General features: G+C 45.0%; 1 protein-coding gene across 13 annotated transcripts in view; it reads left to right on the forward strand.

Moving 5' to 3' along the window:
* The window catches only part of ZNF618 (zinc finger protein 618), a 162,329-nt gene that overhangs the window by 119,187 nt on the left and 18,183 nt on the right, over window positions 1–24,959 (forward strand). For 6 of the 13 annotated variants that reach the window (XM_032988690.2, XM_042787029.1, XM_042787027.1 and 3 more), the window contains 5 exons: window positions 78–167; window positions 7,502–7,690; window positions 11,004–11,087; window positions 12,201–12,257; window positions 19,504–19,548. In XM_032988690.2, the coding sequence (XP_032844581.2) occupies window positions 78–167; window positions 7,502–7,690; window positions 11,004–11,087; window positions 12,201–12,257; window positions 19,504–19,548 (465 nt within the window). The remainder of the gene's footprint in view (window positions 1–77; window positions 168–7,501; window positions 7,691–11,003; window positions 11,088–12,200; window positions 12,258–19,503; window positions 19,549–24,959) is intronic. The other 7 variants (XM_042787028.1, XM_042787032.1, XM_042787033.1 and 4 more) reach the window with 4 other exon arrangements.

The raw sequence follows: 24,959 nt of genomic DNA on the forward strand, positions 1-24,959 counted from the left end.
AAAGGTCGGGAAGTCGGTGATTGTGTGAGAGGGTTCTGCACTCCTTTCTGATCTTTGTATTTGTTTCATCTTCACAGAAACTGGCAATTACACCTGTGAATTCTGTGGCAAGCAGTACAAATACTACACTCCATACCAGGAACATGTGGCGCTGCATGCACCTATTAGTGAGTATCCTGCTGGAGATCTATTTCATTACAGACTGTGATTTACAGTGGTTGGTGGTCAACACGAGGGTTGCAGGAGAGAGTATCATTCTTGTGGATCCTTCCACTGGATCTGTGGGGTTGCAGCTGGCAGGACGTAGATCATGTGCTGACCAGGACACACTAAAACTGAGCTGGAAAACTCCTCTCAGAGGGACACTGTTACTGTTAGGTCTCTAATGACACTGAACTTATACCAAAGTCCATGCAATTCTACATATATTCCTTGGGGGTTTGATATTTTATTGTTTAACTGGAGTGATGCACAAAAATTTTAGAGTCCCCTAAATAATAAGTGAATGTACACGCTAGGAATGAAGCATCTTTCTTAGGAGCTCTTGAGAAATTATTTCAGACAGTGAGTTAAAACTGGTTTTCAAAATCATGTAAATTACCTTGGCAGCTTGCTACTAAATCACAGGCAATAAAATATTTATTTCAGGGAGCTCGGGAAAAGGCAGTTCTCAGCATACTACACGACACTACGATCTGCACTCTGGAGGGACACTACGATCTGCACTCCCTAGACAAAGGGGAGGTTTTAATGAGAAATTAGGTGCAATTCAATGCAAAATTTTAGTAAAATAGTTGAGAGAAATTCTTGCTACATGCTGGTTTTGGATGCTTTAAAAGTATGCAGAGAAGTTCTTTACACTTGAACTTCATGCTTCTTTCATAGCATTGCCCTGTCCTTTATTGAGATTTTAGTGCTGTGAGCCAGCATGGCTGCTCTTTGCTTATGTCCAGCTGCCAGCGTTCTGGCTGATGAGGAGGATGGATGAGCTGAGCTCATTAGCTTAGTGGGTTTCTTTAGCTGCTCATCTGTAGCCAGCAGAGGGAGCGCACACTCCTTCCTCACCACGTTCAGTTTTAGTTAGGTTTTTAAGTTATTATAATAAGGCAGCTTTGGTTTTAGACGTATATAGAAATAATCTGGGAACATAGTCCACCACTATCACTTTTAAGGTGGGTCAAGGCCTGGTAGCTCTTGACAGCTCCCATGCAGGTTCTCTGAAGCATGGAGATGGACCAAGATCATGATAGAAGCGTAGGGCATAAAATAACTCTATCGCCATCATCACAAAGTTAGTCTTATTATCCCTTATGTGCTTGAGGGAAGTAACCCAGTGCTTATGATTGCACACATGGCAGTTATTCCTAAACATCCCTGCACCCCCAAACTCCACCTCTTAATTCAGGCGTTTTCAGGTCCTCAGAAAAACCATTGGTAGTGATCAGCAGTAGGTCAATCTCCTAGTGTAGATGGGACCTCAGACACCAAGGCTTTGGTGGCTCTAGTTGACCCCTGTACAGACAGCTAAGGAGCAATATGCTGTAAGGACTGTGCATTAAATCTCTGCTCAGCAGTAGCAGATTCTTACCTTCCTGGTATTTCCCATTTCAAGGGGATTTATTGCTATGGATATCTCTCCACTCTCCCAACCGTCTGTAATAATAGGCTGCAGCTGCTGGTTCCAGTCCAGGCTCTCCAGCATAGAAATAAAACACAACTATTCTTCTCTAAGAGGTATTTGCCTGAAGTGGGCCCTGCAGGTCTGACTGCAGATACAAATAGTCCACGCAGATACTGCCCTTCTCCCCTGTGCAGAGTGCAGCTGCAGGGTTCTCATGCCCACTTCTTGACTACTGGAAGCTAGCTTTGGAGGAGGAGGCACATTCTTTCAGATGCTGGGGTTGAAGCCATTCTTGCACCACGGTTTCTGGAGTAACCTCTGAAAAAAAAAGGAATCTGCCCCTGCTGCAGACTAGACCAGCAGTCACTGAGATGTGCAGATGGGTTTCCAGTCCTTTCAGCAAATGTCTTTTAACTATGAGGACAGTTAAGATCAGATCAGGATAATATTTTCATGAGCTTTAATCCCCTCCCCATAAACTTTTTCCTTTTTTTTTTTTTCCAAACCTTTTTTTTTTCCTCTCCTAGTTCCTATACCCAGTAAGAAGTATGGTTTACAGTGACAAACCACTAACCCTGATGAGCATACAGGAGAGGGCATGATTAGCTCCTAAGGCAGGCTGGCCAGTACGTCCTCCCACCTTTCTACTGCTTAGACTCTGCTCTTCCTATAAACCAGGGTCCTGTGAGGCAGCTGTAAACACATGACCTTTGAAAAGTACAGCTGGCTTTTCTCGGTCTCTAGCAGTCAGAAGAAGTAAAGCTGAGACTGTGTCTTTATCTTGGGCTTGTTCTTCAGGTTATAAGGCAAATGCTGCAAAATTAGCTGTAGTGGGAGTGGGTAAGGAAAACATTTCAGCATTACCAGTTCAAATTTTTGGGTCTCTCTGCCTGAGTGCAAGCTTCCCTTCCGGAGCCTGTCTTTCTGGTTTTCTGTCATAATGGATAAAAATTCATTGAAAATGGGCTAAAACAAGGACTTGTATCCTGCAGAGTCAATAGGACCTTTCAGGATAATTTGTGGTCAGTGCTGCTGGATACCTGCTGTCTGGAAAAGAGCTCTGCTGTGGGGTTCCCTGGAATTGTTAATGCCAAATGTCTCCTTCGAAAGTTCCCTTTTGTTAGTTAAGAGCAGGGGCTTTTTCATATGCTTAGAACTGTGCTATTACTCTTTTAAATACATACTCTTGTGCTGTTTCTGTCAGCCTATTCACTCTTTCGAAGAAGGGTGTCAGAGGCTGTTTCCAAAAAAAGTGGATTGTAGGCACATTCATTGTCCCAGTTTTAGAAATGTCTCTCAACAGAGGTGCACAGGAGGAGGGTTCAGAGATTTCTTTCTGTTCTCCTCCAAGATCTGTCTGCTCTGTAAGATGCAACTGATTTAACCATATTTGCAGGTAGCTGGACTATTGTAATTGCTCTTAGGTGATGTGTTTACAGTGCAGAGAAAACCTAGTGTGTTTTGGATGTGGACTGTCTAGAAAAGCCACCAAGAGTGGGTTTTAGCTTGGTAAGTCCAGGCTCAGGAGCGTGCACTCACTGCATCCTCTGTTGGTAACTGTATATAAGGCAACAGACTCCCTGGTCATGGAAGTATGTGCTGAAAGAACTAAAATCTGCACAACTATCCATGTCTATTGCTTCCAGGATAAAAATCTAAAGTGATGTCAGGGCCCTGAGTGGACTAATAGGTCTTACTGGCCCTGACCAGCCTCACATGGGGCCTCCACCCACATTCAGACCCCCTATTTCAGCTCAGTTCTGGACCATCAGTCTCTGCCTGAGCTACACGGTAGGGTGTTGGTCTCCAGCTCATTTGTAGACATGCCCATGCCTGGCTGTGGATCCCATTGGTCTGTGGACTGACTTCACAGCTTGATGTCAACCCTCCCTCATCACTGTAGACCTCCCTGAGGATTGCTGATATGTGTCTGGCCCTGGTTATCCTCACCAGATCTGATCCTGCCACTGACCTGTGGATTGACTTCCCAGCTTGACCACAGACCTGTCTCACCACCATGAAATTCCTGGTGGTCTGGACTCTTGGCTGAAGCTGGCTGTCACCTCTGGTTCTACCTTGTCACTCTCATGGGCTATGGGATGGGCCTTGGCTGTCGAAGACCCTGCCCTGCCAGCCATGTGATTGTACTTGGCTTTGTAGGGGACAGACCTACATCCACGCTGACACCTGTGATGCTCAAGGAAGTTCATCAACACTCTCTGCTCAATTACTTTTCTTTTTGTGAAAGACACTGGATACAATTTGTTCAACAAAATTGTTTAAATGCAGTGTTTCTTAAAGCCATCATGGCTTTCTCTCTTAGGGAGAGGGATCCTTTTTGGTAGCACATCTAGTTTGTATGCAAGTCCTGCCTAGACAAGATAAAAACAGATCCAGGTTCTAGTTGGGTGGTGTGTCTTTGCTTCCTCCATCTTAGTGAATGAAATCTGTGAGTTCAGATGGTTTTCGCACTATCTGATCACACAGTGCCTTAGCAGCAGGCCTCACTGGCAGTATTTGTTTGTATGGATAAAGAAGCACATTAAGAATTCGATAGGTTTGAGCACAAGATTTTCCCTGTGGAAACACCTGTTTCCAGTTGCAGAGGTTTCCACTCAGCATATTGAATTTCAGGCCATTGTGAAGGAATCACTTCCCATCATACTCATTAAAGATAGATTTTTCTGCAGAGGTGATGGTATAATTCCATCTGAACCATCCAAATGGTTCCTTACCTGTTCTGACGAGATCTTTCTGAAAAAATGCAATACACACATTATTAACCACAATTTTTAACTGGCAAAAACAAAGTTACGGAGGTAATCTCATCTCTGTTCTGGTGTGGTACTGTGTAGATTTATGTATCTTTTGAGGAGACATGTTGAAATGTCTCCTAGATTTTCTACTTACTGCCACGGCTTTTCATTCACAGGGCTTTAAGGTCTTATCAAAGTCAGGAAAGCCAGGAGGGACCACTGTGATCTCTGGACTGACCAGAGTAATGCATGCTATAGGATTGCCTTGATTTAGTTGCTCACATATGTTTTAGAGAGCTATCTAATCTTGCTGTTAAGAGTGGTAGAAAATACAGCAACTTCTTAAGGTAATTATTTTGATTAAATTAAGACTAAAAATATCCAGCTGCAGCTTTCAGACACTGGATCCTATTTATAACTCTGGTACTGAAGGAAAACTAAGTTACCAAATTTCTGTCCTTTCTAGACCTTTGTATAGCCTGCTGTCAAGTCACTTCACAGTGACTAACCTCTCAGTTAAGCCAAGAGTGACTTGATGTTTCCATTGTAAGGTATGCTGTTCTTGTCCTTTATTTATCCTCTTGCCTTCTCATCTGAATATCCTTGTCTGTTAACTACCTTAGTGAATGGCATGCACCAGCACCTGGTCTAGTGAAGGAACTGAGAGCTAACACTGTCTTCCTAATCCCCTTTTTGAAAGTGCCCTAATTGCATACCCAAAGAGTACCTCAGTCTTTTTAGCTGTCATTGCCCTAGGAGCTCTTCTACAGCCATCGTCACTGAGCATGGCAATGAACAAGCTCTTTTTCCTGCTGCTAAGGCAGAGTCCCCCATCTTTTAAGTATCACCCGTATCATCTGTTCTTTAGCACACCATGTGCCATTCTGTGTGGCTGTAGCACAGTATACGCATTTTACCAAGTGACTGGTGGTCATTTGGTGAGACTTACCCTCTGCATTTCTCCTCTCCTGCCCTCCCTTCTCCAGTACGTCAGCTTCAACTGGGGCATATCCCATATGCTTTCTGAGAAAGTTTAAAAAACTTTATAGCAGCAGCTATGGGATTATCTGTCCACAATTTTGTCTCCAGTCTTCCTGACTGGTTGCAGATTTTGAGGTGGGAGGTTTTTGTAACCATTCAGCAACTCACTATTTTCATTTTCGGAAATACCTTGAACGTGGCCTTTTCATCAGCCTGAGGCAGTGAGTTCCACAGTGAAGATGACTTTTAAAGAACAGAACAGAGGAGCTCTGTGATCGTTTCTACCTGTGTCACTTAGTCTTCAGAGGGAATTTTTCATCTCATGAACTAAAGACTAAAACTTCTTTTTCAATTAATTATTAGCATCCTCCAGACTGCTAGAACTATCCCTTTGTCTGTCTTTCTGGCTCAAACTCTGTCTCTGCCTAGTGTCAGACGGAGCAGCTTTCTTTCTGGGGTCCAAATTTGAAGACACACTATTTGTTTAGGTCGGGAGGAAAAAGAAGTCATTTTGGAAGTCTTCATAGCACTGAGACTTTTTTCTTCAGGTCTCAAGAGAATGGTATCTGGACTGCAGAGGATTCGCAGTGATGCTCTTTCTTTGTTTCTGACACTGAATAGTTGGCTGATTGATACTTCTCTTGGTATAGACAGGGAATAAAGCAGCAATAGATGGGAATGGGCCTTGTGGGAAACCAGATGACACATGAGCAGGTAATTGTCATATCTGACTACATTTTTGCTGGCAGTTTGGCAGCAACTGGAGGAGGATTATCCACAGAGATTGAAAGGAAATACAGGAAGCAAAAGCAAGCCTTCTGCCTATGAGAAAACCTAGTGCAGGATCTCCTGCAGAAGTACGCTAACATTTAGAGGAAATGTCACCTTGGATCTCTGTATCTGATCAAGTGAAACAAAAATGTGTTTCCTTTGAGTGTCTTTTTACAAGCCGCTTTAAATCCTTAATCTCCAGTGCTGCTGACTGCTGACATGAAAGGTGAGAGCAGTTCACATTTGAAGTCTATAATGTCTCATGGGATTTTGGAAATGAGCATCCAGTCCCAGTCTGGGTGACTTTTCTCCTCACCCTTTTCAGAGTCAGGCTGTTGTGCTGCCATAACAGTCCATGACAGAGAACTGCTCAGTGTAGATGAGTATTTCTGAATTATGCTATATAGGATGAACAGGTACTAATGTTGTCCATTCAACTTTAGGCATCCTAAAATATCACTGTGTAGAAATCACAAGTAATAAGCTTGGTCTGTGGGTTATGTGAGCCTTGTTTCTTAGTGGTTCTTCATGGTAGATGGTCGGAGTGGGACTTGGGCTTCAGGAGCCATATCCAAATTTCTGTGGAAGAAGCCACTGAGGAACGAAGGGTGTTGCTAGGTTGTTTCTCCATTTTTGTAATTGTTTTTTTAATCCGTGTGGCCTGTCATTCTGAAGGTTTTTCATATGACTTTTGGCATTGAAAATTCCTGGTGATCCTCACTGTGCATTGCAGAGACCAAAATGTAGTTACATTCAAAGAGCAGATTCCAGTAATACTCTCAATTTCTCCACGTGTCACCCATACTTGTCTGGATTCGAGGGCCAAAAGGCCTTTCCTGACTTGCAGGATGAGAACTCTGCCTCCTAATTCCCTTCCATTACCAACAGCCCCTTTTCCTTTGTATTTGGTTAACGAGACAAGAAATGTCACTGGAGATATCTAGGATTTATACAAGGCTCAAGTAACAAAGAGGTAAAACTCTGAGTATCACATTAGAAACCAGCTCTCAAAATTCAGATTCTTACATTCATAGAAATGGAGGACAGAGATGCAGGTGCACCCAGCCAGGCCATGGCAATTCAGTACATCCAGTACTCCTGGATGGATGGGGTGATTCCTGCTGGAGGAGGAATGGGTTGGTCACATGGCAATTATAAAGTGCGGAAGGGAACTAACAAGCTTCAAGAATCTGTCCCCTCGGGTGAGTGGGGAAAACACTTTTGTTACATGGGATCGGTGGATCCACAGTTGCTGCAGGTCCCCATGCAAGGGATTCATGAGCGTGGCTGTTAGAAAGCAACCCTCCCAGAAGGCACACGATCTGGGAGCTGACTGACTGTCCAGGCACTAGTTCTGAGTGTTCATATCCAGAGTTCTCTCGATCTCCACTCTTCGTGGCAGTGAAGACACAAGCGAGCCAATCCAGCAAAAAAACACCGGCTTCAATAAACCGATGTTCTACCCTCCTGCACCGCACCCCCTCCGGTGTCCCACCGGCATCCCAATCCCAGATGTTCCGCGCTCCAAATTCTGGATCCCCAGGAAGCAAGGCCATCACAGGTACCAATTGCCTTTCTACCATCAACTTTCTTAACTGCTTAGTATCCAGTCCTGCCCTGGGTTGGCTTTTGTCCCTTCCTGGACTCAGTCTGCTCTGTCCATGACTGTCCCAAAAAAGCTACTCCGGAAGCAGTTGAGAGGATTAGATCCTTTGGCACATTATAAACAAAAATGTACATCAGCAGTAGGTCTTTATAACCTCTTCGCAGGGACAAGTTGGGTTTTTTAAGCATCATGATAATCACGAGGTACAAAAGACCCTGTTTCAAATCCTGGTGTCACAAACTGAGGAGAGTTTCCTGACAAGGGTTGACGTAGTGGCTTGTCAGGTATGGGGATTTTTGTTTGGTTTTCAGCTTTGTTTGGCATTTAGTGTTGCTTTCCCTCAAGGTGATATTTTCAGGGCTAGGCCTGTGCTTGAGGAAGTTAAATGGAACATAGGTGTTTTCACAGTGTTCTATCCGCAGGAACCACTGAGATAAACTGAGCTACAGCAGCAAAATTAATAGTACAGAACGATTACAGAGGTGTTAGAAGACTCAAGTTAAGATTGATCCTCCCATAGTCCCTGTTTTTTCCTTCCAAATGATCAAACTGTAAAAAAAAAAGAAAGGATTTAAAAAAAAAAAAAAAAAAGCAAGCAAAGGGCGCTGAAAAATAACTATAAATAGGATGTGACACATAGCATTCATATGACCAGGCAGCAGGGAATCACTCTCTTAAATCTGTGGAATTGACAGATACATACTCCATCTCAGTACAGAAGGAGGGCTGATTAACCAGCTGGTGTTTAAATGCCCCTGAAATGTCTGGCATGGATGAATGCCAAGTGGCAGAGGTGGCTGTGGTGGGAGAGGCCACAGGATGCTGAACAAGGATGGTTTTTGTTAGATAACACATACCTGCAGCTACCAGATGTGAGTGACCTGTTTTCTTACAGCTTGTGAGTCCTGAGATTCCATGTTGTTATTGCACCTCTTAAACATTGATACGATTTTATCACTAGTTACAGTCCATCCAGTTCAACCAGGTTAGGAGTTAAAGCTGAGAAACCTTTTTCATTATTTACTTCAACTTGCAACAACTTCTTCCAGTTTCATGTCTTTCACAAAAGTGGAAAGATGGGGAGCCTGCCTTCCTGGGTCAGAGGCCAGATGCATCTGAGCAGTAACTGGGAGATGTTTTTTGTAAAGGCACTTTTTTTCCCCATTTCTCTAATTAAAAAGTATGTCAGTACACTGGGTAAAAACTTTGAGCTTTTCTCTTCCTGTATGGAGGAAGGAATTGCATGATGCTCAAGCCTGGTAGATTGATCTTCAAGAAACTAATATTAGCCTGGGGGTCCTACCTTACCCGTCTGGTGGTGTCATTTCCATGGTGTCTTTCAAGGCAGTGTCTTGTACAAATGCAATCTGAGCAGCTTCTTGAATTTCTGGTACAAATGCATTGACCATAACACCTATCAGGAAGACAGTCTCCAGAAGGGATGCCTTCCAAGTGCTGCAGTTAGAGCCATTCCATGTAGGCCTGGATAATACCAGAGACAGTGGAGTACCACTCCACTGACAGTGTTTGCACAGACGCTTAGCAGAGTGGCACTTTGTCTATACAGATAATTTTGCTTTGTGTGCAAAAGTTTCAGGTACAAGGAGAGAGAGAGACAGACAGACAACTTGTGTCAACTGCCCTCTCCTGTATGAGGACGCAGTAAGTCCAAGGAGGTGCATTAAACCAGTTTTTCCTTTTTGCCAGACTTGGCCAAAAAAAAAAAAAAAAAAAAAAAAAAGATAGAAGATGAAGACAAACTACCATGCAGATTTTTTCCAAACATTATTGGAGACTTCCAAACTCACTTCCACTTGTGACGTAAGCCAGGATTTGAACCTGGGTCTCTTGGGGGGTAGGCTGGCCTAATCGTTTTGTTGTGATCTCTTTTTCCCACTGTGCCATCTGATTTTCTAGTAACTTAAAGCCTTTCATTCCTATTATTTATCTGTCAAGGGGGATGGGCTAGTTAATATCTCTGGTTCCTTTTCAGCCCTGTTTTATGTGATTCTGTTTTAACTGATTTGATTATCTAAGTTTTCCTGTTCTGCATTTTAGAGAGTCGGGCATGTAGTAGATTGAGAATTTGAGAAGCCTGCTCAGGACTTGGAAGGGTCCACTAAGGATTGGCTGGACCGCTTCTGAAAGACTTCTGTCCCCCAACTCCCTCCCTATACAATTTGCATACTGCTGAGCCCAGCAGAGCCTTGCTAAGTCATGTTCCGACAAACGCTTTCAGTGACAGTGGACTTCATGAATGAAGTCCACGTATGGGGAGAGTCTGTACAGCATAGACCATACACATTAGTTTGGCCAGTTCACCTTTCATTTTCTGTATTTCTAGTTTAGTCCCTACAGTAAATACATTTGCACAGATCCTGCAGACCTAGCTGAAATGAGACGAGACTTCGCACTATTTGTACTGTTGAACTTGTGCTAAGGGACACCAGCTTGAGGAGAATGGGAGACACATCAGATGTGCTGTACAGGGACATTTCAGGACACTGTAGCTACTGCCGGGGTCAGTAGCCTGCACTGGAGGAGTCCCCCCATTGCAGTTACTGGGAAATTGCCCTGTGCTGTTGTTGAAGCGTGCAAAACAAGTGAACTGCCAGGAGCACTGGCTGGCAGCACGCTGCAGAGGAGCAGAGCCTGCCTGCTTGGCCTTGGGGAGGTGTGCAGTAGCGAGCTCACTGTTGGAAAGCACAGAGGGCCAGAGGACCTACTGTAGCTTTTCCAGACAATGTGGCAGGCTCTGAGACAGCTGGTCAGTCAGTCCTCCGCTTGAACATTTCCGGGAGGCTGTTCAGGAAGGGAATGCAGATTACTGGGAAGCTCAGGGAGAGTTGACATAGTGCTTCTGTGGGTGACACTGTACGTGCTATGATGAGGACCTGAGTTCAGTCTGCAAACCGTCTGTGCCAGAGGCTTCAAGGGCTGCTCAGTGCCTTAAGGAAGAGTAAGATAAGGGTTGGGTTTTCTGCAGGGGAGGGAGCCATGACCCTTCTGGTTCAGTCAGGAGTGGTGTTCATGGGCTCCCTAAGAGCCAATCCAGGGCACCTCAGCCAGAAGGCATTCAAGAAAAATATCTACCTGTTATCCCTTCAATGAATCTGGCCCGTTTGCCTCCAGAACGAGATATTTGACCTTTCTGCTGTATTTAGGATATGCAGTTATGTGGCACTGGAGCGTGTTGTCTTGCCTCCTGTCTGTGTGGTTCTGCATGCGGTATTGACCAGTCACCATCCTTGCTTTGTTTTCTACCCAGCAGAAAGCGCTTTCAGCAGGAGAGTGGAAGGCAAAGCGCAAAACAACTTTGAGGAAACAAACAGCAATTCTCAGAACTCCAGCGGTAAGTGTGTTCACTCCCTCCTGCTGTTGCTTACCACATCCCTCTTCAGAGCAAGACTCAGCTGTGATTGGTGATATGTTTGGGATACCTTCTTTAAGCTTGCAGGCAGCTAGTCTTCCTGGGGTAGTGCCCTCTTCTCACTCCTCTCCAGGTTCTGGCACTCCATGCCTGTAAAAAAGAGGATACTGGCATCCTGCTCCCAAGATCCAGATACTTCAGCATAGATTTTTCAGTGGGTAGCAAAGGTGTAGAGAAGAGGAATATGGATGGAGATAAAGCAGTACTCGTTCCTTGTCTGTGCATCAGTGAAGTCCTTATGAAGCAAAGCCTTTTGTAACAAGGAAGAGAAGTTTGAGGACTATGAACAGAACAGCAGTTTGCATATTACAGTGATGCTAAATGTGGCTATTTGTTTACACATCACTGTAACCAGAGTCCAGCCATTTGTGAGTTCACTACATGGAGGTCACAGCTTACCAGATGTGTAGACGTGGGACCAAAATACATGTGCTACAAGGAATTAAAATTTACTCCACTTCTGGAGTTCCCTTTGAGTTTTAATTTCAGTTGGTAGTAGCTAAACATAACCACTGGCCTAGACAATTTTGTTTAGGTACACCATTTATAGAGTTTTCTTTACAAGATTTTTATCCTGCCAGTGTATCCCCCTGCCTTCAAGCAGGACACTGCCATTCTCTTATGCTCCTTAATTGGAGCATAACAGACAGACCAGATGAAACATAATTTTGGCATCTTGATGAAGAGATAAATAACATGCCAGCAGAAAAGGCTGGCCTCCCTCTGCTCCCCATTCAAGAGTACCAAAACATTGGTGTTCACAATGCTGCTAGCTGGAACGGACAGGTAAGGGAAGGGATTTTTCCCTGGAGCGGGTTACACAGTGTCTGTTGTGGGGGTTTATGTCTGTCTCTGAAGCAGATAAGGGGCTTTCTGTAACCATGTTGAAAAGGAATGACGTGGTGTTGGAAAACCCGTGTGTGGTATTGGAGTGGGAGATAGTGAATGGGAAAAAAGTTGTTTGTTACTAAAATACTGCATATTATGTTTTGGGGAACAATCCTGTACTAATCCAAGCATTCACCACAATTACAGCTGTTCATTCGGGGACAGAAAAACCTAAAGAAAAGAGGTGTAAGCAGAACCCATCAGGTGAGCTTGTCTCTGTGTTTCAGGCCCTTGTACTCTTTAGTCGTGTTCCATTTGGGTAGCAGCAGTCAGGAGTCCTTAGGGGCTGGCCAAGTCTGTCTTCAGTCAGCCCAACCAGGCTGTTAGACATGACACAAAACAGCATAGTTCACTGACTGCCAAGAGTTACTAGCCTGACTTGCTGCTCCGAGAGTGGCCTCTTGCCTCTCAGCATGTCTGCTCCTCATGTCTTGTCTTCTGTGGTAGTACGAGTGGTTTGTCTGAAGGGTTTCAAAGCCTTTAAGTGCACGTCTTTAAATGCCAGTATACCATCTGGGTTCCTGACTCCTCTGGGGCCCTTTGAAAGCAGCAGCCTTAGATTGTTCCTTTTTTATTCCTGTCAAAACCTGTATAGCTTATAGAGGAGGGACAGAATTATCTTTCTTCATATCAAACAGCTTGTTCCTAAAGCCAAGAAAGCTGCATTGTAAAACCTTCTGGCTCAAAACCTCCTCTTTTTAGTTTTGCAGGAGGAGAAATGAACCTGTAGCATGGGAGGGGGGTCCAGGAACCACTGCCAAGAAGCACACACAAAGAGTGGCTGTATGGAATAGTCCAAGACTTTAGTTCTGTCTGAACTGTTATTAAATACTGACCCATTGTTGCTGTGACACATCTCACAGATTCTCCCTGCCATCATTCCTTGTACCAGCTCACATCACACTCATCCTTCTGAATCTGTTTCTATCTGAACTGCAGCATTTAAAGCACATTAATAAAAGCTCACAGTAAAAATCAAAACAAAGCCAGGAATTCTTACAGATTGAGTAGTGAGTTTTGTATGATTTGTTTGCCTTATTTCATTGTAAGAAGTGTTTCTGTCTGCACCACATGTATGGTCAGTTTATTTTAGTGGCTTAGTCTAGGGCCTGGCAGACTTCAGGGGAATTGCAGGGTGCTCACCTAAACTTTTGTTTGAGGCAGGAAACCTCAAGAACTTGAGTGAGCTGCTCAGGACTGGTTTGAGGGGAGTTGAGCTCTGGTTGGCAACAGTTCTTTTCTGCATTAAGCAGCTGACACACTCCTCAAAGCCAGACTGGTGCATGGAGATGTATAAACTTCTTCCCTTTTCCCCCTTCCCTTATCTGTCACGCATCCTCTTTTCTTCCCCAGCTCTGTTTTCCCCCCTTGACTCTATCTTTGTGCTGCTCCCTGTGTGTCCTGTTCAGTGCTCTTTTCCAGCTCTTGCACCAAGCCATTTCTTCTCTTTCATTTCTTCATGTTCTCAGGAGTCAGTCTAAACGATCTCATTGATAGCAGCCTGGGTGGGCATCACCGTGTCACGCTATGAATGGCACTGGTGATTAGGAAGCTCTGCAGGCAACTGCATGTTTGGGTGTCCAAGCAGAGATCTTGGTAACTTCCTTTTTGAAGAGCTGACATACCATTACCTCCCTGTTTCCCTTCTTTCCATGGTTTTAATAGGTGGGACAAACTCTGTATGGCTCAGTGTTCATGTGTGATGTGAACTCTTAGGAGTAATTCTGGAATTGTTGGCTTGTCCTCTCATAGTCCAGCCAGCAGATTTCACACAGATAGGGAAGGAGCAGCTGATAATGTGGTTGAGAATGAGAGAAGGATGGACACGTCCATCCACCCCACCCCCATCTACTGCTTATCACCAAACTCCTGCCACTGTAAAGAATACTCCCCAGGTTTGGGAGATAAATGTAGGTCCCAGTTGAGCAGCCTGAGAGTTGTGTGACTTGACCTTGTTAAATGCTTGATTCCCTGTACCACTTGCTCACCGTGGATGTGAGTTTTGCATCACAGGCTCAGTGATAGTGACAGCAGAGCAGCAGGACTTTTTTAGGCCACCCAGCCTAACTGATGCTCTTGCCCTGTGTCAGTGTCCTGACTTACAGTGCCACAGACTGCTTCATGTCTGGAGTAAGGGGGAGGACAAGCAGAGCAGGAAGGTTAGCAACTAAAGCCACCTAAAATAGACTTGGATGCAATGCTGTGGGGAGTCCTAAGTGGGAGTAAGACAACTAGAGTGGAAAACGTTGGATTTCAGATGTCTTTTCCCTATGCACAGCCCCAATCCTGATGTTAGTGAATGCAGGTACCCGCTATCCTTATCTGAGTAACTTGGCATCTTACTGCCTGTAAAACAACTGTTCCTATTCTGCATGGCAACCACGACTTTGTGGCTGTGTTGGAGTCCTGTCTACTAGCAGAAGGTCTGTCTCCCAGCAGGGCGTGATGGAGCCACAGAGTGGATGGAGAAGGACTGTTCAGCTGCCATCTACCTCATGACTGGGAGAGTGGCTTTTATATAAATGGGGAAGAGTCTCCACAACCCCTTAAACTTGCTTTTTGATGAAACCTGGATGTTTCACAGTGCTTTAAAAATAGTATCTGCTAAAATGTGCAGATTGCTTTCTTGTGCTGCCGCTGGAGCGCGGGTGGTCAATGCAGAGATCCCAAGTCACATGAAGCTTGTGATTATTCACTGCTGAACTAAGCAAGGTCCAAAAAAACAGGGACATGACCTGACTCTGAAAGATGGAATTAGCTTGTTGCAATGCACGAGCAATACATCTAAGATGCTGTAAAGCTGCTTCCAAGAACACACTCCTTGCTGGTGATCATTTTGATGAGTATTGACATGTGCAGGGGTTTTCTGTACTAAATTTTCAAGAGGCCAAACAATATTTGAAGGCCAGCTTCTGAAATATTCTTACTGCAAAGGCTAGTGATTATCAGCCTGAGCATGGGAAGGAAGAAGTCCCCGAAAGGGGCAAATACGTGTATTATGTTCAATAGCAAAGGCTTGCTGCCTTCCTCTTCCTCTTTGCACAGCTGGAGTGGGCAGAGCAGTGTTTGACAGGGACTCGGCAGACTTGGCCCTGCAGTGATGCAGTGTGTAACCACATGTTACTGCCCAAGCTTTTGGATCTCTCTCGTCTCGCTTTTTGTCCAACTTTGGAAAACCTCAGAGGCAGCAACCATCTCTAACTTAGTGTTTACAGCATAATCCAGCCTTGATCTCTTGTTTTGGACGCTGTGGGTGACTTTTTAGTAAAATGAAGAATTTGCGGTTACACCACCTGTAGGCCAAGAGGGATGAAGGAAATTGTGAGACTTCAAGAAGAGAAAAAAAAAAAAGCGAAAAGGAAAAAAAATAGATACCTTAAGATACAGCTATCAAAAGGAAAAAGCAAATTGAAATTGGTAGTATTTGTTGATGTCTAAACTTGCTAGACATTATGAATGTGAAAGAGACAACACTTAAAATTATGTAGGGAATTGGGAAATATTTTTAACTTTCAAGGTTGACTTCAGCTATATAAATATGTCTCAATTTCATCTGCTGCATTAGGTAACTATTACTGTCATAAGTTCCAGGGGAACAAATTCTAGCATTTACAGTTTTTAAAATGTCAGTGTTTTTCATTCATATTTAGACAGGGAAGCTTTTCTTTCCAGCAGAGTTTATTTCAGACTGGGTAGAGGGGCAAGGGAAATATGTTCTTTTCTGAGTCAGTTCATGCCAAGCTGAGGTGAGATTGAGACCAAAAAAATGTTAATTTCCTCCTTTCAATTTAGAAGTAAAAATTTTTGGAAAAAAATGAGAAGTGCCAGTTCTCGAAATGTAAAGGACATAGGACCAAATTTTAAACATGCATTTAGTGGAATTTTCCTAATCTTACATGCTATATTTCTTTTTAGTGAATGAGTTCTAAGTGCAAAACATTTTTCAGTACTGCACTTTATTTTCCTACATGTGCAGCACACTTAAGATAGTTATATTTAGCTAGTGAAAATGTACATAAGATATTCATCCTACAGTATATTATCGTTCCTAATTCATGTCCAGTTGTAGCATGGAACTACTTAAAGCAGAAGGACAATTAGGAATGCCTCATTCACCACTTGCCACATAAACCCGCTATTATTAGCATGTGTTAAACAGGGTAGTCTCTTAAACAGAAATAGGTAGTATGTCTTTCTTGATTAGTAACTGAGCAGAACGAACCTTTAGTTTTATGGAAAGCAGCAAAAAGACAGAGTGCAAATCAACATTAAACTCATAATTTAAGTCTCTTCTGAAGCTTTGTTTGGTGGTGATGAGAGCAGACATGATGTCTGGTTGAGTTCCCCATGCAACTTCTGTTGCAATAACAGGAGTTCAGTTCCTACCATTGCCCTTACAATGCCAGTCCCCTGGTGCACCTGAACGGAAGGCCAGACTAAGAGAGTCGGCACTGGCTACTGCCAAACTTCTGGCCAAAAAACTCTCTTTTGTGCTAAAAGTGCAGGTGGTCATGGTGCACATATGGGAGGATCAGCTAGGTGTGTTACAAACACAGGGACCTTTCTTCTCTGTTGTTGACCATACATCCTCTTCTGCTCTTTCTCTGTAGTCCAGTGATCAAATAGCCTATCTGGTTGGAGTTCTTCTGGGAAGGTATGACTTCTAGGCTAGGATTTTTGGTGGATGAGTGCAGCTTTAATGCTTGGGACAGAATAATTCTTAATTACTGATTACAGTCTGATGTTAGCACAGACAGTCCCCTACGCCTCTGCCTCCAGAGACACCCACAACTGTCTTAGAGGTTATGTCAGCTAGACCGAAGCACAAAATACAAATCCCATTCAAGTGGTTCATCTCTTGGTAAATCTCTTTCTCATCTGTTGGTTGGTTTGCAAAGAGTACAAGCCTGCTACTGCTGCTGTCCCATAGAGTTGGGAGGTCCAAGTCTGCTAATAACCAATTTGAGGAGTGAGGAAACGGGGGGAGTTGTTGTTATGTGAGCTCCCCCCTTGTTGCAACTAACCTGTGTAGAGCACTGGTAGTGCTGCTGATGGGGCAACAAAATTACATGTGCATAGAACTGCATTTTTCAAAGCAGCCTAAAAATGGTGTACTCAGATGAAAGGTTACCATCTGAGTGCAGTTCTCACCATCAGAATAAGCGTAACGTAGGGAGAGGCTTTAGTTAAGGAAGTGTTGCTTTACTGTGTCACATAAATAAGAGTCACTGTGTCCACTGGGCATTTGCGTAGAATTGAGGTTTCTGGGAATAAACTGTTTGTTTCTGATGCCACATTTGTTTTAAGTTGTTCCAGACTTGGCATGTTGAACAGGCAGCTTGTAGACAGGAAGAAAGGTATCTGGGCTAAAAAAAAGACACTCAGCAGCAAGTCTCTGTGGGTGATATCCTGCCAATTGCTCAAGAGCCCTGGGACACTAGGAAGGACACTGGGACAATACATATGAAAGACATTGAGGCATCAGTGTGAGTAGTCAGCAAAATTGGGAACAGACAGTGATACGAGCTGTGGATTGCAACGTTCAAGCACAGATATTGGGCTGGGCTGGGGATGGACAGTACATGGCAAAAAGAGTCATTGATAGACCAATGTATGGGCAGAAAAACATGACCTCCTGTTTCGGTGCTGTCTGGAGAATCTGTGGAGTAAAAGATTAGCAAATCCCAAGAGAGCAAGCCTAATTATCAATAATCGTTCAAACGATGACACTTCTGTGACTGTTCTCTGAGTATGTGGCAGTAGTGGAACTGACTGTGCTGAGTCTGGGACATTACATACATGGATAACAAAATGGTCCATAACATAAAGACCAGAAAAATCCCAACAGTCTTTCTTCACTTCACATACCATAGTATCAATGCTTAGCAAGTGGCCTGAGCACATGTTGCAGACTGACAATGGTTTTCATCTGTATAGGAAGTCAGGCATAATGAGGAGACTCCATCAGCACTTCTGGATGGAAAGCAGACAGAGAGTATGCTGAGAATTCATTGTGGTGTATTAAGTGGTGTATGTCACTGCTGTGTGCCTCTTCCAGATCAGGTTCACTTCTGGGGGAACAGTAAAATGTTGGGTTTTGGCCCTCCAAAGCTTACTTGCCTCTGGGGTGTGGAAAGGGCCCTTTAAAGCCCAAAGCCATGGGATGGTCCAGTGATCATCCTTGCGTTCACTGATTAATTACAATGCTTTCCAAAGCAGAGGCAGAGAGCACAAATAGTGAAACAGTGGTACCTAGAGGAGCCTGTCTTGTTCAGCTGCTCAGTAGGACCAGATTAGGAATCTGTTTCAGTGAAGATCTTCAGATACAGACCTCATCAGCTGCAAACAGCACTCTTAGTGCAGTGTTGGGTAATAGAAATGTGTTAAGTGATCAGCAGTGTTCTGTATCCAGCTGATGCCTTCCATGCATACCCTTTCCATAGCACTGTCTATCCATGTCTTTGCCAAGCATCATCCATACCTTCATCTTCATTCCTTACTGGCTGGCCCTGCCAGCTGAAGCCCTTTTCAATAGCTCAGGTCCTCATCATGTTGAAATATTCAGCACGAAGGCTCACTGTGCTTGACCTATGTGGTTAATGAGTAAAGTTTTCCTTCCAAGCAGACCAGTCCCAAGTCTGTCAGCCCTGAGAGCCTCATTCACTGATGCATCAGTTTGTAACTTTGGACCTGAGACTATTCTGTAAATGCACTGAATTGATGACCAAATATTTAACGCTAATGGTTTCTTCCCCTCTGCAGGGGTTTGACACTAGAGGACCTCACCTGGAAACTGTAGGAAACTGTACAGGGTCTAAGGTGCTGGGAATCACTGCATCTGCTCCCATGCACTGTGGGGTGGATGCAGATGACCCCTGGTTGACCAAGGGCTCACTGAGCGTGCAGGATTTCTGTTCCTTTCAGTCATACCTTAAAGAGAGGCAATCTGCAAGGTGTGCTCAACAGAAAATACGTATTCTCAGCCTGAAGTATTGTGCACTGCTTAGAAACTATCCTTTGGCATACCATCCAGTGAGGCTAAAACACCCTATTTTTCTTCCCCAGCTTTGGTTTGGGGAAACTGCATCTGGGGCCCCAAAACAAGCCATTTATAAAGGGTTTCTTGCCCCCTTAGCATTTCTTCTGCTGGCCCTCCCCACTTGACTGTTGCCATTACTGTAGAATAGGGTGTATGGTAAAAATCTCTGGACATTTCAAAATCGGAAGGAAAGACGAGATTCCCAGCCGTGAGATACTTAGAAAGACACTGAGAGGGAAAATTCACAGCTGAACATGTCATAATTTGCAGTAAATGGAGACCCCCATCCTGCCACCATTAAATCTGGAAGTGTGGATAAGGATAAGGATCAGCGAGCAGATAGGCAGAGCTGTGTAGCATGCAGCGAGGTCTCTGCCAGTCTCAATATTTAAATCTCTTTCTTTTTTGCAGAAACCGCAAGTCCCCTGATTTCAAATCCTTTCCCGCTTTTACAAAGTAAGTGTGATGGATGTCTGTGGTGCGCAAAGGCGGGGACTTCCACCCTGCAGCCATGCTGGCCTGCCCTCTTAGCATTTTTCACAAATAAATGTTTTTTTATTATGAATCCAGGTTTCAGAGAACAAAATGCCTCACTTCTGTGGCTCTGGTTTCAGATGTAAATGCAACAGAAATCCTTCAGGGTGTTTCTGTGCAGTATGTGGCCGCTAGACCATTTAGACTCACAGCCTCCTGGGAGTTAAGTTTTGTGAAATATGCCAGTAATACGTGTTCTGAGAGATCAGGGTTTGAAGACTGAAAATGAACCCATGCTTAAGTTACACTTATGCACAGGAAAACTTATCTTCGTGGCTGAGCTCACTAAACACCTTTGCAGAGACGATTCCCTTTGGCTTGAGAGCGCAGATGAGATAATGGGAGCCCAAGGGCACAGTGATGAGTAAGCAGGAGGGGAAGGAGAGCAGGTTTGGGATGGGCAGATGTAGGTGATCTCTGCTTGAGATTCTGCCCGGTATCCTTGATGCTTTCAACAGGCGGAGCTTCTTTCTTTCCCTTACAGTGCGCTTGGTTACTGCTTGGCTTGTGTCTTGATTTTAGGGGTGATACTGTCTGCACCAACCTTGTAATTGAGAACTCTGTCCCTTAGAGTAGGACATCCCTGAGTGCTGCACCCTGAGCGTGGCCACAGTGGCAGAGGACGCTTGTTCTTTCTTCACTTACAAATCTGAGAAAGAAATGAGAGCTTTATGCAGAACATGAGCATTCACGTTGGATAAGAAAACAAATTAGTGCCAACAAATTTAACAACCGTAATTCATTCAGGACTCCCCTTTTTAAAGCATGCTTCACAGCACCTTTTTACATAACACCTCTTTTATTGTCTGAGATGTCTGGAAGTGACAGAAATTCTGTTTTCAAGAAACTTCCACTTACTTTGGTGTGTGGTGACATTTTTCTAGGAGACTGCTGCGGATTCTAATGTATTCTTTCATTGGTTTGTGTCAAAGGTATGAGAAGATGCAGTTACACTGTTATTAAAGCCAGCGGAAGCATTGGGTGAAAACACTGAGGCATTTCCCTTAACAGTTCTTCTGCGTTTGTTTTTCATCAAAATGTGGACAGAAGTGTTGAAATGTGGGTATTTTCTGTTGAGGAGAGAGCTGCCTGGGGGTCTGCTCCCTGCGCTGCCATTAGTCGTTGAGCTGGCTGCCGGTTTTCACTCATGCACAGCAGCTCAGGGCGTTTTCTGTTGAAACTTTGTTAAAAGCTCTCAACTCATGTTCACTCCTGGCCTCAAACCAGGCTCTGCTATTTTCTCTGGCTTAGATGTGGCAATGGGAGTTAACATGGGAATTAGAGTGATTTATTAAACCTAAGCACAAATGCTGTTTTTTCTCTGTCTTGGCTTATACAGCCTGCTGCCTTACTCTGGAGCCTTGTTCACTGGGTATACATAAAGCACTAATAAAAGTGTCTAATAATAGTCCTGGGGAAAGATGTTTTAGATTGTGCAACCTACTGTGTCAGTTCTGTGTGGCTCAAGAGACTGAAGAGGCTTTAGCAGCTGCTGGTGCTTTAGCTTTTTGTTAGAGGTGTTTTCAGAGAGTACCTGGGCAACCAGTAAGGGTGATGTGACAGCGTGTCTTGTTCAGAGCAGAGAGGGACCTGGCTCACAAAGGAGGTCAGTTTTTCTAGGGAAGGATGCTTTTGGGGAGAAGGAGTGTTTTGTGCTCAGCAGCCAACACCCAGTGCACCACAGGCAAATGTCTCTTTCGGGGAGGGAAGAAAGCTCTTTGGTGCTTGATAGGAGAGTGAAAAGCTATTGCTTGGGGGTGCTGCAATGCTTGAGCTTCAGACGACTTGCAAGAGGCTGTTAGAAGTGCCCTGGGATGGGTGTTTGCAGTTGCAGTGGCACTGCTTATTTGCAGTGGGTTTTCTTGTGCTGTGGAACTGCTCTATGTTGTGGGAAAACTTGGGAATGAGAGTCAGACTCCACTGAGATCAGCTGGTTGTAGAGTAGCTCTTTTCTGCTGGCAGACAGGACGTGTTCAGAGTGAGTTCCTCCTCCTTCCACATTTTCAAATATTTTGCCTCAGAAGAGGTGTACAGTCAGGATCCTGGCTCAGCACAGTGCAATCCTCACGTTACTGGAGAGAGGATAGCACTGTCACTTCAGAGATGGCCATCTCCGAGCCCTGGGATCTGCTCCTCTGCATGGCAGGCAGTGTAAGGAGCGGGTAGCACAGTGACAGCTAGCACGGCTCAAGCAAAAAACCTTCTGGGTCTGTGCCACAAGTTCTGAGTGGAAGGGGACAGGCAGCAAGGATGGAGGGACCGGAGGAGGAAGGAGATGGGAGAAGACGGTGGGTGGACACATAACAAGGGAGCAGCGTAGGCACTGTGCAGCCAGTCGCCTGTCATACACTCAGTGTTGTACCCTCTCCCCTTCTTCTCCAGTGCTGTGTGGACAGGTCTGGCCCACGCAACATTTGCTATTTCATACACAGACTTTCCACTGCCAAATTTAGGTTACAGGCTTGCAGAAACCTTTTAAATGTACAGCAACAACAGAGAGCCAAAGAGACATGAGGGCTCATCTGGAAGCCTGAAATCTCTGAGGGTCCAACTCATGATTTCTTGTCTTTTTGTGAAGACTCGGAGCCTGTTTCCGCCCCTTCTGCAGCAAAGCCTCGTGTGTGCAGCTCAGCCAGCTGTGAGAAGAGGCAGAACATGGAGCACAGATGCCTAGAGTCTTACTCTGCAAGGCTCCTGGCCCAGCAGCATGTTCAGGGGGTCAGGCAGAGCCCTTTCCCTGCTGCTGCACAGGCTCTCCAGCTTTTTCAGGAAAATGCATCATAGCTGTGCCTGAGCATGAACCCATGGGAGAGCTCAAGCTGTATCCCAAGGCCCCAATTTCTGCAAATGCAGCATCTCTGACTGCTGCCCTAGCTTCACAGCTCTGGTCTTGGCTGTGGTAAGAGCTTGCTTTCTGGAGGTGGATAGGGGAGTTACAGTCTGGCATTTCATCTTCTGATCTATTTAGTGATGTGTGAGCGTGCTGCACTACAGGTTGAGAGTTGAGCATTGCAGGATTTTAATGGCTTATTTGCTAACATGAAATTTCTGTAGGGTGCACGAGTGGCAGTGGGTAGTAGCAAGGCCGCAGTCTGCTACATGCACAGTGCAGGACCTTGTGCCTAGGTCACAGCCTGGCCAACAAAGCAAGAGCAGCCAAAGCTCAGGATTTCAGCCTGTAAAGGGGGAGTACTCTGAAGGCAGCCTTGATGAACTCTCTGCCTGTCTCCCTCCACCTTTTGTGGCTGTATAAGGTGAGCTCTGGGCAGTTTTCACGCCCACCCTTCCCATCACCCAGCTGCTTTAGGTTGAGTAGTGGTTGCTAGAAGTGAGCTGTGGAAACAGGGAGAGGAAGGGAAAGCTTCTCATGCAGACTAGTGAATTTATCCTCCGCTCCCTTGAGATATAAGTGTGAAGGAAGATATAAGTGTGAGTGCGGCAGCCCTGAGTCCCTGCTGGGAATTGATGGGGTTTGGGGATGACGTAGCCCACATCCTGCACCAGCCCAGGAGGGCTCAGGGCTCTGGGAGCTGTGGTTACAGGTGTGAACTGGAGTCCCAGCCCACAGTGTGAGCAAGCCCAGAACACAGCCAGGGACCAGCTGGCACCAGCATGTGTTCAGCATCTGCCCAGGGGAATGCAGATACAGGAACCTTGGAGAAGGCAGAGCACCCTCCTCCCCAGCCCACACCAAGGGAACAGATCTAGAAAGTTCACAGCACCTGACGTTGCTAAGAGGCCCGTGGCCCTAAGTGAGAGCATGTAGGGTAAACAGCTGGTTTTTTCCTCATCAAAGGGGGTACTGTTGCTTCTGCCACAACTCCCAGCCCCCTCAGTTGTGGAGCAACAAGAAGAATTGGTTCCTAAGAAGCAATTAAGGGTTTGAGGAGGTGAGAGAGAAGGTTTCCAGCAGCTTGAGACAGGCTGGCTGGGCAGTCCTGCTGCAGTTTGGACGTCTCTGAGCTATTTCTGAGCTGACTGCACAGCCAGTCTTCCTGCTTTGCTTGTACATAAGGCCTGTCTTGGCCACCCCAAACAAGTGGAGCTGTTGGGGAGCACAGGTGTTCTTGGGATTCGTGCAGACAGCACAAACGTGCCCCAGCTTTCCTTGTACTGCCACCAGCAAAGCTGAGAGGGAAAATAGAGGTTCGTTGGCTGGAGCGGTCATGGGAGGACCTGCGGGCCCCTTGCTGAGTTGAAACCACTTGATGGAGAACAGATCCCTTCTGGATGCTGTAAACCGCAGTCTGAGCGAGGAAAAGGAGATCTGAAATTGCCCCTGGGGAAGGAAAAGCAGAGGTCCTGCAGTGGTGCGGGGAAGGCTGTGCTCCCAGGAAGGAGAAAGGGGCACAAGTGTGGCTCACAGGGGTGTTCAGAGCAGTTTCGACAACTTTTCCAGTTAACTCTACCCTTAAGTTGCCAGCAGAAATCAAAGGGAGAGGAGATTTACTCACTGTGCATACCAGCCCAGATGAGCACTTCTTTTCCAGCAGTGGCTTTTGCCTGGTTTTGGATACAGATTGCTTCTTTCTTCTCTCCACCTTCCAGATTCCTCTCCCTCTTCTAGCACTGACACATCCCACCCTCCTGCCAGCCAGCCTGACTGTTCCCAGCTCTCGGTTCTGTGGAGCATAAGAGGCTTAGAAGCTGAAATCTCAGAAGTATGAAGTTTGGGAAAGCCTTGGGAATTAAAGCGAGTTCATCCATTCCCACAGGGATTCTCACATCCTCCCAAGCATCCCTTCCCTCCTCCCCAGGAAAGGCTTTTGAATTGTTGGATTAATTTAAATTTTATCTCTAGTTCTAAAATAACTCATTTTTGTTTTGGCAAACTGTAGACTTCTATGACTCCTTGTCTCAAAAGTATGTTCTGGCATTTTCAGAATGCAAAATTAGTTTTTGAAAGTAGACAGTGGTTTTGTTTCCAGAGGTGGACATTTCTGTAGTAAAACAGAAGAGGCTTTTGGAAATGGGATGAAAAACAACAGGATTTTTTCTGAGAAGATTCACAAATGAGAGACCTTTCAGTCACTGCGTGCACTGAGTGCACGGTATGTTATGGTGGTAGAGGGGTGAGCTTGAGATGGAGAACTGTATAGACCTTGATGGTCACTGATGGATGGAGATGAGGAGAACACAGAAAAGACTGGTCAGGAGTGAAGGGGAGTCAGGCAAGGGGAGAGCTGGAAGAAAGACAGCACAGGTTTATGGTGATGAAATAGCTGAGAATATAGCAGGAGGAAGGTAAAGCAGCTCAGTGAGACAAAATTAGCTGAGGAAATAAGAGGATGTAGTGAAACAGGAGAGAAAAATGAATGTGAGGAACGTGCTGC

This window comes from Tyto alba, unplaced genomic scaffold (assembly GCF_018691265.1).
Source record: "Tyto alba isolate M040663 unplaced genomic scaffold, T.alba_DEE_v4.0 Super-Scaffold_11, whole genome shotgun sequence".
Taxonomy (NCBI): Eukaryota; Metazoa; Chordata; class Aves; order Strigiformes; family Tytonidae; genus Tyto; species Tyto alba.